At 37.5% G+C, this 14735-nt stretch overlaps 1 protein-coding gene across 8 annotated transcripts in view; it reads right to left on the reverse strand.

The window, feature by feature from the left end:
* Positions 1 to 2627: 2627 nt before the first annotated feature.
* The window catches only part of LOC127876023 (FERM and PDZ domain-containing protein 4-like), a 120825-nt gene continuing 108717 nt past the window's right edge, over positions 2628 to 14735 (reverse strand). For 4 of the 8 annotated variants that reach the window (XM_052420849.1, XM_052420850.1, XM_052420847.1 and 1 more), the window contains 2 exons: positions 13612 to 13683; positions 2628 to 8568 (listed from right to left, as the gene is read on the reverse strand). In XM_052420849.1, coding sequence (XP_052276809.1) covers positions 7294 to 8568; positions 13612 to 13683 — 1347 coding nt within the window. In that variant the 3' untranslated portion in view covers positions 2628 to 7293. Of the gene's footprint in view, positions 8569 to 11507; positions 11525 to 13611; positions 13684 to 14735 lie in introns of all 8 variants that reach the window. The other 4 variants (XM_052420854.1, XM_052420853.1, XM_052420852.1 and 1 more) reach the window with 2 other exon arrangements.

A 14735-nucleotide genomic window follows, 5' to 3' on the forward strand; every position in this document is an offset into this window, starting at 1 on the left:
TAGAGTGAGCCTCGGTAATATTGGCTGGTAAAGAGTTCCATAGTGGGATACTCCGCTATTGAACGATGCCATAGAGTGAGCCTCGGTAATATTGGCTGGTAAAGAGTTCCATAGTGGGATACACCGCTATTGAAGGATGCCATAGAGTGAGCCTCGGTAATATTGGCTGGTAAAGAGTTCCATAGTGGGATACTGCGCCATCGACGGATGCCATAGAGTGAGCCTAGGTATACTTCTTAAAGGATGCAGAAGAGTGGGGCCTCAAACACAATTGCTTGTTATGTGTTCAATTGATAGATACTGCATTCTTGATGGATCAGGATAGTGGGGCATGAAACACTATGGCTTGTAATGACTTTTGTGTTTATGTTGGTTTGTATTGTGCTGTATTGTGCTGTTTCGTACTGTTTGGGCAATCGGTCACTTGCCTTAAATAAAGGACCAATTAATTGTTTTAATGAAAATTCAATACTGCTCCAGCAGCTGGAGTTTCACTTCTTTATATTGTAATGAGTTCAGTTGATGGATAATACATTCTTAAAGGATGCAAGAGAATGGGGCATCATACACTATGGCTTGTAATGAGTTTCATTGATGGACACTGCATTCGTGAAGGATCAGGATAGTGGGCCTCAAACACTATGGCTTGTAATGAGTTCCATTGATGGATAATACATTCTTAAAGGATGCAGGAGAAATGGGCCTCAAACACTGTGGCTTGTAATGAGTTCCATTGATGGATACTAGGTCCTAAAAGATGAAGGATAGTGGGCCTCAAACACTGTGGCTGGTTATGAGTTCCATTGATGGATAATACATTCTTAAAGGATTCAGGAGAGTGGGGCCTCAAACACAATTGCTTGTTATGTGTTCCATTGATAGACACGGCATTTTTGAAGGATCAGGATAGTGGGCCTCAAACACTATGGTTTGTAATGAGTTCCATAGATGAATACTAGGTTCTTGAAGGATGAAGGATAGTGGGCCTCAAACACTATGGCTTGTTAGTTGTAATCAGTTCCATTAATGGATAATTCATTCTTAAAGGATGCAGGAGAATGGTCCTCAAGCACTATGACTTGTAATGTATTCAATTTATGTATAATTCATTCTTGAAGGCTGCAGGAGGGTGGGTCTCAAACACAATGGCTTGTTATGAGTTCCAGTGATCGATAATGCATTCTTGAAGGATGCAGGAGAGTGGGCTTCAAACACTATGAGTTGTAATGAGTTCCATTGATGGATAATTCATTCTTGAAGGCTGCATGAGAGTGGGTCTCAAAAACTATAGCTTGTTATTCGTCCATTAATGGATAATGCATTCTTGAAGATTACTTAGTTTCAGGCTGAGTGGTTCCAGGTGAGAGCCCCAACCTTCCCTGCTCGCATCTGTTATGAGACGTAATGAAGGTTGCGGGGCAAGAAGCGGTACTCCTGCCAAGAGTCTCCTCGACTAGCCACCACTGAAGATGGGGGACTTAGGCCAGAAGGATTGGGCTTCGTGTTAGCAGATTGTCCGGAGACCATTTCCAACAAGCTGAGAGATACTGCTGAAGAGGACGTAGGAAGAGACGTCCCAACTGCACGAAGTCTGCTACTGAGCTAAGGATAACGCTGAGAGAGAGAAATTCTTGAGCTGTGACATGAGACTGGGACAGAACCCATTTGACCCTCACAAGGAGGTGTGATACACCTTGATGTGAGACCCTGGTCTGATTGATGTGGGTCAAGAAATTCATTCCCACGAAGATGAAATCCTCAGAAGGAATGAGGTCTGACTTGTCTGCATTGAGGAGTCCTAACGAGAGGAGTTCCTTCCAAGAGAAATCTAGTTTCTGCAGAAGCAGTTGACAATTGAGCTGATGTAAGCTTAGAGCCAGTCGTCGAAATACTGAAGAAGAAGAGTCCCGTGAACCTGCTGTGCAACGACTGCAGCCATGAGTCTGGTAAAAACTTGTGGGGCGGTCGCCAACCCAAATGGCATAGCCCAAAACTGGTAGACCTGGCCTCGAAAGGAGCACAGGTACTACCAGTATTTGGGATGGATAGGAACATGGAAGTATGCATCTTCCAGATCCAAGGACACTTCCCAGTGCATGGGTTTGATGGAGTTTCGTATGAAGGCAGGAGTCTCCATCTTGAAAGTTGGTTTGATTAGAAACGTGTTGAACACTTTTACGTCTATGACCGGTCTCCAGGAGCTGTTTTTCTTTTGAACCAGGAAAAGGCGACTGTAAAATCCTGGAGAATAAGGGCTGTGAACCCTTTCTACCGCCTGTTTTTGTGAGAGTCTGCGAATGGAATCTGGAATTTGTGGATGCGTAGATACCAGATGTATGGGGAACCGTTAATCATCCGGAAGTAGATTGAGGTGTAGGGTATCGGTTTAGCCTAGGTTACATTACATTATGTTCTGACCTAGTCTAATTTGCGTATATAGGTTGCGGCTCACTGCTCCAGAAATTTCCGGATTGATTAACTCACTTTCGGAGGTAGTAACTATTAGATAGCAGAAAACGTATTTATGCTATAAAAATTAAGTTGCATAAGGACGTGGTTTTGTGAAAACCTTCAAGACAGTCACAGAACAATGCAACTTTGACCAGCTACAACTACAAACACCAATATAAACCAAACTTTATAGGTTTAATAATATCTCTTCATACAATGTGTAAATATTTTGTTATAAATTCCTCTGTACTATACACAATTTCTCTATGACATGAACAAAATAATAGGATTTGTGGTTATAGAAAACATGAAAATCCCTGTTTGACAGATGCAAGGTTTGTCACTAGATTGCCATACAAGAATCAAAGCTGGTAAGTTGAGTTGTGTTTAAATAGTTCCCACAAACAAACTATACTGTTAAAGTGGTACTGAAAAATGTTGATAATTTAGCTGCTATAAGAGCACTTGCATATTGACATAAAATCACATTGCCTAATTACTGGAAACAACAATTATTGATATTTTTTCTATATATACAAGTTACATTAAAAAAAAAATCTATTTCAGTCTTCTAAGCAATTTTATTTAGTACAAGATTACCGGTATGTGGAATCTTGCTTAAACAAAATATACTGGTAAATGTTGTAAAATGCACAGAGCATTCATCTTGGTGTATCAATTTCAAGCTTTTAAAAATTTTGCTTTAGAAATATTAATACTGTAAATGATTGTTGCACAAGCCTTATCCACAAAACATAAGACAATATATTTTCATCCCTGGCAATCTGTCAAACTGAGAAAAAGCAACAAAGTACATGAAATAGGATCTACACTGCTGAATTTGCACCAGCCTATATGCTAAATATATGCCTTGTATACATGGAGTAACAGTACAACAGGTTTCAACATACATTGGGAAAATAGACAATGTATAATTATAACTGTCAAAAATGTTAACTTATATATATATAACTTTTGTATAAAAATCAACAATCAAAGTGACTGTTGGTTAACAAAGCATCACACAACAATTTAAATCAGAAATTTGAAATGAAAATATATTGTAATTTTAGTTTTATTATAGTAAAATGCAATTAAGAGAAAACTTCTGTATCAATCAGGTATAAACATCTTGATATCCAACACAAGACATCTGAGCCTGCCTCTGGGAAAACAGGGCTTAATGCATGTTTATAAAGTGTCATCCCTGAGTAGCATGTGCAGCTTGCATTTGTAGTCCCTCACAAAGTGAAATTTAATTAAGACCTTTCTAACGAGATTTAACTTTTAAAAGGCTTCATTTCCAACAATTAGATGAGCAGCAAACAGGATAAAACCTCAACAGACTGCGTGTAACACACAGACTATTCTGGTTGTGCGCTGTTTGCACATAGACATTTTCACTTTGCTCTTGAGAGGGAAAGGGTTAACAGAATTAATTTCCAAGCGTTTATGCTGCATTTTATGCTCATCATCTGCGCAATGCTATCTGAAGACTTTATACCGTTGTCATTATTAATAATATCCATTGAGCAAAATATTATACAGACTAGCAACATTTCAATTTATTACTATCTCAATAAGAACATAAGCAACACATATTAAAGTTATTAACCATAGTTGAAAGATTGTCCTACAAAGAATGACATATTGCAAATATAAACAAGAACATTTGATAAGACAACAAGTGTCCATAACAATTCTACTGCTATACACAGGGCTGTATGGAATGTATTATTAAGCTGTGGACTAATGCTTCTATCACAGTTTATATTATCAGGGACCATATTCCGAAGTCATCTGAAAATGTCCTCTCCATATCAATTTATTATTATTATATTATTAGAAAATACTAATTACAGTTAAAGGGATCTTTTCACGCTTTGGTAAATTGACAAAATTGAAAAAAGTTGTTTCAGATTCGCAAATTTTCGTTTTAGTTATGATATTTGTGAGGAAACAGTAATACTGAACATTTACCATGGTCTAATATAGCCATTATATGCATCTTTTGACGATTTTAAAACCTAAAAATTATAAAGCGTTGCAACGCGAAACGATTGAATAATTTGGAGAGTTCTGTTTTTGTCGTTGAATTTTGTGAAACTACGAAGATTGCTTAATAAGGTATAAAATACGTTCAGTATGTGTACACGGCGGAATAGCTCAGTAGGATAAAGCGTTTTTACTTCAGGACTCTGGCAGGACTCCAGGGGTCACTGGTTCGAAACCTGGTCAGCGCAATGTTCTTTTCCTTTTTTTAATTTTATTATTGATTTTTTACTGGAGCTTTTACGATCCAATGTTTACATTTATCGATATAAAGCATTTAATGAATAAGTTAAAAAATGCCAAAATCTGTGAAAAGGCCCCTTTAAGTATACTCTAGTTAAATATAAAGTAAAGCTGATTAACTTAAAATTTCTGCAAAGGTTAATTTTAGGTGTGTCTTTTTATGTATGAAAATGTTTATACATGATGTAAAAAAAGACAATTCTTTACTCAAGATGTTTGTGTTATATGGGCACAAAACAAACACGGGATAATACTGTCTCAATGTCCCTTGTCTTTAACAGTTATATAATAATGCTGACAAATCATTACTTGTTGAATGGGTTCGTGTTGCCACAGCAAGTAATAGCTCACGGAAAGACGGAGAACCAAGAAAAATACTCCCGAGTTGCCAATAAAGAGGAAAGCAATGTTTCTTATCTCATCAAAACACACAAAAATGTTCCAAATGAAGAATGATTTAAGAAAAAATGGCAAGATATACTCAACAATCGAGTATTTACCAAATATTTAAGTTTCCAAATAGTCTTTTTTGGAAGTCTAAGAATATGAGCTGCATTCTGGGAAAACGTAGCTTAACGCATGTGTTAAGTATCGTCCTCTATGTACATGTACATACATCCACAAAGTAGCCTGCGTAGCCCTCACAGTCTAATCCGGGACGACACTTTTCTTACAAAAAAAGACTTCTTGTAAACAAAAAATTCCATTAAAGCAGAAAGTGTTGTACCACATTAGCCTGTGAGGGCGCAAAGGCTATGCTTGATCAAAAGCACATGCATTAAGCCTGATTAAAGTGCAGCTCCAATAAATAATTTACAGGAAGACCACTGTACTGGCATCAGATGATGCTAAAAAATTAACAACTGAAATACCTGGATATTAGACACAATCAGAAATAGGAACAATTACACATGGCTAGCCAATTAACAACAATTGTTCACAATACCTATATACAAAATAGACATTTATTGTCACCAACAATAAAATAATCAACAATATTCTGCATATGTGCTCATGAAAAAAATATATCAATTACGTAGAAAAAATTACTATGTACATAACGTTGTTCGTTTCTGTTTGCAATGCAACGAGTTCAAACAAAGCATGACAATACATAACCCTGTATGGTTATTGTCTTTTCCGAAACAAAATGAAAAGAAACAACAAAAAGGATGGGTAAATCAAACAAAGATAATGATTTCCTAATGAGTTACAATACAAGAAACCGTCGGAGACGGGTGATGCTCCCCAAAGTTTTTTTTTGTCACAATATTGCACTATATATTCAGATAAAAGGAAACATCTTGAGGGCACAGTAGTTGGGGGGGATAATAATTTTTTTATAGAAAATTTCAAAGGGCCATAACTCTGTGAAAAAACATCCGACCAGAACACGCTGATAATATGCACATCTCCTCTTGGTAGTGAAGCTTCCCATAAAGTTTCATTGAATTCCGGTCATTAGTTGCTGAGAAATAGCCAGGACAAAAATTGTGCATGGACGGACAGACAGACGCACACACACTGACAGACGAAGCGGCGACTATATGCTCCCCCTAAAATAAATTTTGGGGGAGCATAATAAATGAATGGTTTCATATACAAATAAATTGATACTGTTCTGTTTATGGATTGGCTTATGAAAACCTGTACAGTGGATGGCCAAATGATACCCAGTGCTATACCTTGGAATGCGTACAAGCTTAATTGGCTCATGATAATGACTTAATGGGAAGAACCTTTATATCTGCTTAGCTTAATGGCTATAAAGCTCTATGAAAAAGGGTTGTCACAGATTAGCCTGTGCAGTTCGCACAGCCTAATCAGTGGACGACACTTTCCGCCTCAACTGGATTTTTACTAAGAATAGGATTTCTTTAAACAAAAATATCATAAAAGCGGAAAGTGTCATCTCTGATTAGCATGTATGGACTTCACAGGCTTATTTGGGACCACAACACACCTGCATTAAACCCCCTTTTCACACAGCATGGCCCATATGTCAATCAGAGATGAAATATAGTGCATTATATATGCTTGTAATGTATGATTAGTAATGTTATAACATTGCAATCAAACTCTTAAAATTGATTGTTAAACATACACGTTTGGCACAGAGTTCATGTTTTGCAAAATTATAATTACTATCAATATTCTGAAATGTACACCTTCTTTACAGTAACAAGCAAGTTGTAGCCTCTCTTTAAAAAAATCAAGTTATCATGCCAAAGTTCCAATTTACTCATTACCAACTCTTATAACGTTTTTAAGTGTTCAAAAATTTGAATAAATAACAAAACAAAAAGTAAGCACAAACGAGGATCATCACATGGTATGCAAAAGAAAAGGGTGAAATGTAATTTACATTGATTGAATATGTTGCTTATTGCCAGACTCTATTCACAAGCACTTTATTTAAGGTTCATATTGGCTGAAAAATTATTATTCTATCAGTTTCTTACTGAAAATCATTTTCTCGGACCATTGATAAATGAGATAAAATGTATATTGGATGAGAAATATAAGAAGATTGTAGCAAGATGAAATCTACTTTTGTTCAAGAGTTTTCAGACTTTTCAGAAGCGTGCTCAGAAGAGTAGCAAGGTTTGTAGCCTGCCTCATGAGATACTTCATGTGGGGGTCTGCCAGGGGCTTGCCAACAGCTGCATGGGCTGCGTTCAGGGTGCTCTTATAGGCATTGGCGACCCTCATGACCTCTGAGCCCAAGTGCTGGGCCTGGTGAATGGCCTCCATCATGAACATCGTGGCCTGCCCGTGCAGGAAGATCTTTGCAAGCGAGTGCATGCTTGAGTCCATGTTCACTGCAAGCTTCTCCCGCGTCTGAGTGGCATTGCTCACCAAGAGCTTGGCATCCGTGACAAATTGCCTGACCTGAGATTGCAACTCGTCCTTGCACATGTCAAACTGTACTGGCTTTTTGTCAATTCTCGAAGACTTCAATGACTCCATGGTCTGTTTCAACTCATTCAGAAGTTTCTCAACATCACCAGTAGCCTGCACAAAGTCTTCAGACGTGTAAACTGTGTCCAAGATTTGTTTCACTGTATTGGAATGACTGGCGCTGACTTTTTCTTTCAAGACTGCGAAGCTCTTTTCGGACACTGATCCATTGCCAGTGAGCACCTTGTTGGCCCTGCTGGTGGTCTTTGAGACAACAGCCTTCAAGTGCCCGTGACCGTTGATCTTTACGGGCTCCACCTGGTCCCTGGGACTTGCTGTCAGAGGTAGTTTCTCAGTGCCCATCTCTCTGAGCACATCAAAGTTATTAAAAGTTTGGTAGTGAGTTTCCTCTTTGTCATTTGTAGCACTGGTTGACATCGACATTGGCCTCCACATTTTTCCAACAGTGGAGAAGGGACTTGCCTTCACGTTTGTTTTTGCTGGGGACGACAGTTCAATGGTGGAGTCATCCTTGCTGGTTTGGTCCGTGACAGGTGATTGTGCGTGCTCGCTGTTAGACAGCAGGTGCTTCCTGCGGGGAGGTGCCGTAGGTATGGTGAGAGGCTTAGACAGCATGACTGGTTTTGTACTTGACGCTGACGGGATACCTGATGATGTCATGGATGACATCACAGATGATGTGAACTCCTTGGTGCCTCCTAGTTCCCTGGCAACAGAAGGATTAGTAGCAGCTTGGGCCACGGTGATCTGATCCCCAGTTGGTGGAGCATGAGGGGCCTTTCTCTTAGGCGACTTTTCCCTTATAGGGACCACAGGAACTGTCAGGATGTTGGGGTCTGAATCTGCGCGGTCAAATACACTTGACAGCGCCTTTATGGGTCCCGCCTTTTGTGCTCGACTCTGAAAACAGGAAAAGGATGATGTAATACCTTAATTGTATACCAACTTAGGGATATATACAGTTGTATGTAGTATATTTGTAAGATAAGAACTATGTGTGTGTAAAATATGTATAAATATCAAAACATAAATCAACTCAATCTTATTCATTAAATATCAATTATCACATAGAACCAACTGGACTGAAGCATAAACTATAAAACAATCATATAGTTGAGTACAAATCAAAACAGTAAAAAACCTATAGAATAATTAGGTTTCCATATGAATTATACATTGGTACATGTGTATAATAATGATGCAAACACTAATACTTTCTGTAGAAAATTCAATGTGGAACATTGAGTGAATATTATTGTATGAAAGATTAATGTACAAACATTCACTAACTACATTGTGCAATCCAATCAGCCTGTGCAAAGACAAAATAACTGGGTATTCTAAAATTTAACCAGATATATGAGATAAGAACAATGCCAATCAATAAACAATCAAATACTGGTAATTTAAAGGAATCATTGCAGAAAATATGAAAACAGAGTTAGTATACACATCAAGATCAAGTAACATAGAGAAATTAATGAAAATGCATGTAAAATGACTTATTCATAAGTCCATGTAAATTAACTGGCAAGCAAAATGCAGTCACTGGCCCCCTCATGATCTACTGATCTAAACATGCAAACATTATGATAGTAAATAATATAATAATCCAACATATAAGTACTTGGCTACATCAGTACTTTTCTTTTGACATCTTCCACGCATTTCTTTCTTTTAATTTTCTTACAAAACTGCTTTATAGTATAAAGTACAAATACTAAGTACAAATGCTTGCAAGTTGCTTGACATGCTTATTGGTAAGAACTTTAAAAATACCTGTAGTATACAGATAATAGTAAGGAGAATTCATTTATTTCAAGAATGGTTCACAGTATCTTTCATGCTATTGCATTACCAAATGTTTTAGTGGCAGATATATGTGTTTTTATATGTGTTTATATAAAGTTGGTGGCAAAGTGAAGCGATTGTAGATAATCATGTTGTCAAGGGTTTAAAATAAAACAAGAGGGCCTGAAGTCGCTCACCTAAGATTACAAGATATTACTGGGACAAATCCTCTAACCAAGTTTCACGAAGATCGGAAAATAAATGTGGCCTCTAGAGTGTTAACAAGGTTTTACTATAGCCATTTAAGGAAAAATACCCCGCCCCCTGGCAGCCATGTTTTTCAACCAACCGGCATCATTTTTGAACTCATCCAAGATATTATCGGGATGAATCTTCTGACCAAGTTTCATGAAGATCAGACAGTAAATGTGGCCTCTAGAGTGTTAACAAGATTTTACTATAGCCATATAAGGAAAAATGCCCCGCCCCTTGGAAGCCATTTTTTTCAAGCAAACATAATTATTTTCGAACTAATCCAAGATATCATTGAGACCAATCTTCTGACCAAATTTCATGAAGATTGGACAATAAATGTGGCCTCTTGAGTGTTAACAAGGTTTTACTATAGCCATATATAGCCATATAAGGAAAAATGCCCCGCCCCTGGTGGCCATGTTTTTAAAGCAACCAAAACCATTTTCAAACTCATCCAAGATATCATTGGGACAAATCTTCTGACCAAGTTTCATGATGATTGGAAAATAAATGTGACCTCTAGAGTGTTAACAAGGTTTTACAATAGCCATATAAGGAAAATAGCCCCGCCCCCTTGCGGCCATGTTTTTCAACCAACCGGCATCATTTTCGAACTTGTCCAAGATATTATTAGGATTAATCTTCTGACCAAATTTCATGAAGATTGGACAATAAATGTGGCCTCTAGAGTGTTAACAAGATTTTACTATAGCCATATATAGCCATATAAGGAAAAATGCCCCGCCCCTTGGCAGCCATGTTTTTCAAGCAAAGATTACCATTTTTGAACTCATCCAAGATATCAGTGGTACAAATCTTCTGAGCTAGTTTCATGAAGATTGGACAATAAATGTGGCCTCTAGAGAGTGAACAAGGCAAATGTTGACGTCGCACAACGCACGACGGACAACGGATGATGAACAAAAGCGATCACAAAAGCTCACCATGAGCACGTTGTGCTCAGGTGAGCTAACAAGAGGAGCCAACGTCATTCACCTGAAACCCAAAGGAGCTGAACCCTTTTGAGCAGATTTTGTGATAATTCCAGGACCATCTCAGAATGCAGCAAAGATATTCTGAGCACGAGGGTTAAAATGCTGCCTCTGGAGTGTGCACACACTTTTTCTTTAATTTGAACTAATGAACTCTCTTTTGTACCCAGCATGACAAAGTCTACAGACGTATCATTGGGGAAAATGTTCTGACCATGAATGTTGGGCAATAAATGTGGATTCTAGAGTGTTCATAAACTTGTTCATTAATTTTACTAGTGAATTAGTTTTTTAGCAATTTTGACCCCGATAAGGACAATTGTTCAAGTTTCAAAAAGTTTGGGCAATCTAGAGTGTTACAAGCATTTTACTTGAATTTTCAAATGGAGTGACCAAGTGTTTTTGACCTCAAGTGACCAAGTTTCAAACGAAAGTAATAATCGGTGACAAGTATCCTTACCAAGTTTAATGAAGATAAGGCAATATATTCCACCTTTACAGTTCTCACACGGCAAATGGTGACAACACACAACACACTAAGAACAACCGAAAAAAGGCGATCACAAAATATCATTATGAGCATGTTCTGCTCAGGTGAGCTAAAAATGTTTTCTTTCATCAAGAATGCAGTTGCATGGGAGATACTACAGTACAAGTAAAATTATGTCACACCATGCTATGTTTGAAAATTCAAGCCAGAAACAATTTCAAATACTCGGGACATACAAGTAACAAAGCAGTAACAGACACAAAATGGACACGAGCAATAAACGTTGGACGTAACATGCACGCCTTACATACCTGACGGGCATGGATTGCTAAAATTCAGATTGACTATTAACATCAATTCCAGATTTTTAAAAAGAGAGAAAATAATCCAAATACAGTAAGCCACTGAAAAACAGACTTCTAACAATCAATACATACCTATTGATTCTTATTTGGAAATAGTGAATACAGACGTGAGAGGAGCAACAACAAATAGTGAAACACCGCTAAACCCTTTATTGGGAACAAATGTGTCTTGTTCTGAGAAAACTGGGCTTAATTCATGTGCATAAAGTGTCGTTCCAGATTAGCCTGTGCAGTCCGCACAGGCTAATCAGGGACAACACTTTCCGCTTTTATGGTATTTTTAGTTTGAAGGAAGTCCCTTCTTAGCAAAAATCAAGTTTAAGCGGAAAGTGTCGTCCCTGATTAGCCTGCGCCGACTGCACAGGCTAATCTGGGACGACACTTTACGCACATGAATTAAGCCCAGTTTTATCAGAACAAGACACAATTGCATATCACTTGAGCCACACTCTGGGCACACAAGGCATTAACCCTTTCTCACTCAGATTCATAGTGAAAATGGCTATGTGCAAACAGCATAAAACCAGAACAGCCTGCGAGTAACTTACAGTCTGTTCAGGTTTTATGCTATTTGCTGCAAATCAAACTTTCATGGGTCGCAGCAAATGAAGCCTTTAAAACTTGAATCTTATAAGAAAGGTGACTGGTCTTAAATTAAATTTAACTTTCTGAGGGACTAGATGCGTCCAAATACGTATCTAAGTGGTTAGGGGTTAAGCCAAATTTTCCAAGAGCAATGCTCGTTTTATTACCAGGGACATTCTCCATTACCAGAGTCAGGCTTATTAGTGTTGAGTTCTTTTTATATTAAAATGCCTTAAACAAGTAAATATGGATAACATGGTTTATACTGTTTTATTGTGTAGAAGCAAAACAATAAATTACACACAAACAAAATGATCTGAAATGTAAACTGAAGTACAACATAATTTAGGATTACTTCAACATTGGGAATTCTAGCATAAAATTTGCATCATTTCTTGATTGGCCCATATTTTGAAGTGAGACCTATTGACTTTATTTTATCAGATTTGCATCTTTGCTGCACACAATGAACCCCTCGGAGTGATCAAATGATAAATTACTCGAGTGTAATATCATGGGAAGACGATTTAAAGATTGACCAAAGTCAGAACATGAAGGTAAAATATACTTATTCTATAACAAATGAAGATCTTAAAATGTCTGAGCGAAACAATTGCAGCGCTGTCAATCAACTATTAGAAACCTTTGTGTAACACTATTAACAGTATAAATGCAGTAAAGTAAGAAGAAATTCAGCAAAAGTGTTGAAAGTGAGAAAAATCACTTAGTTGTTTGGCCACTTCTGCATTTGCACCTGGACCTGTAAAGTGAAGCCATGCGCTAAAAATGAAACTCTGGATAACCAGTGTGACAACACTTCAATGTAAACACAGTGGTGATGGTCACACATACTCTATGCTTGCCCACACCTTACCTGAGTCTTTATAACCACATAACAAATATACTGGTAATTGTAGTGTAGATTTGTAATAATGTGGTATGCTCTTATCATCTTAATGTTATATATATTCCAGAAATATGTTTCTTTACTGAGACAATAAATACCACTTTTTATGAAAATATATTACAGAAGAAAAGTTGCCAAACTTACCTAATTAAATCGACAGTTTGCACTTGATGATAATTATCACTGCCTTAAATGAACTTATTTGAGCATGGTTCTGGGAAAACTGGGCTTAATGCATGTGCGTAGCATCCTGCATAGGCTCATCTGGGACGACACTTTTTGTCTAAACTGGATTTTTGTTTAAAGAGACTTCCTTGAAACAAAAAATTCCATGAAAGCAAAAAGTGTAATCCCTGATAAGCATGTGCAGTCTGCTGGGATGACACTAAACGCACATGAATTATGCCCAATTTTCATAGAACGCCGCTCATTTCCTACCTTATTAAATGCAAGCATAGAGTTCACAACAACAAAAGGGCCCACTCGTGCACACCAATAACTGCACACGTGATTCACAGTCATGTGCATGCAGCACACGTGACATAACGCCGTATATACCTCGCCCTTATCGTGTGGCGTGTTGCATGTTGGGAGGGGAGGTTTTGGGGCAAGTCGCTCCTCGAAATATTCCTGTCCGAAATAACATGGAGTTTTATGAACATGATGAAAACCTAACCAGGGTATAGCATACTATGAGCTACTTCATGCAATAATGGGTCTTATGCAATATATGGTAGGCAAAAGTCCAGATCAGCCTACAAATTCCCGCAGTCTGGTCAGGGGCTACTTTGTCCGCTTCTGAGACTTCGAAATGTTTCATGACTTTACAGTAGACAGAGTAGCTCCTCTCCAGACTGCACAATTGTGCTACGCTGATCTAGAGTTACACTAGCTGCTTAAGGTATAAGACCCATTTTGCATTAATCACCTCAAATATGTATGAGTGAATTATCCACTTTATCTGTGTACATAAAATACAAATTTGTGGCCTAATGCACATATAATACTAACCATGCACACATATACAATAACTTATTTACATTATAAATTTACCCCAATATTAAGAGTTTTGCTGAGAACTGACAAATCTACAAACATCACTTAAATTCACTCAGAATACAAGAAATATAATTTGATATATGAACAAAGTTCAGCCATTCGTATTAGTACTACACACAAAGTTATGATGCTAAATATGCTTCATCCTTCAACTGTGGTAGCCACAATGGGAAGAACTAGCTCTATATATTTCCATAACACACATTGAACAATGTTATCTTATTGTCAGTATTCCAGCATGATTATTTAACAAGAAGGTCATAATGGCCTGTAAAGAGCTAACCTGAGTTAAAGGTACATCATTTGTTGAATAGCTTGAGCCCTTGATATTGTCAAGATAAAACATTCTCACCATGTCCAATTTGCTAAGTCTTGATCTTGGTGACCTATTTCATGGATGCACACGATTCAGATTCAAACTTGGCCAACATATTGTAAAGATGAACATTCTTACAAAATTTCAGTCACAAATGAGGAATATTAGGTGGTAACAGACTTTTATAAGACTTGACCTTGTGCCCTAGTTTACTAATGCATGTGACCCAGATTAAAACCTTGCCTGGCTTTTGTCAAGGTAAACTTTCAGACCAAATTTTATCAAGATTGAGTCATAAATATTGCTT

This window comes from Dreissena polymorpha, chromosome 4 (assembly GCF_020536995.1).
Source record: "Dreissena polymorpha isolate Duluth1 chromosome 4, UMN_Dpol_1.0, whole genome shotgun sequence".
NCBI lineage: Eukaryota > Metazoa > Mollusca > Bivalvia > Myida > Dreissenidae > Dreissena > Dreissena polymorpha.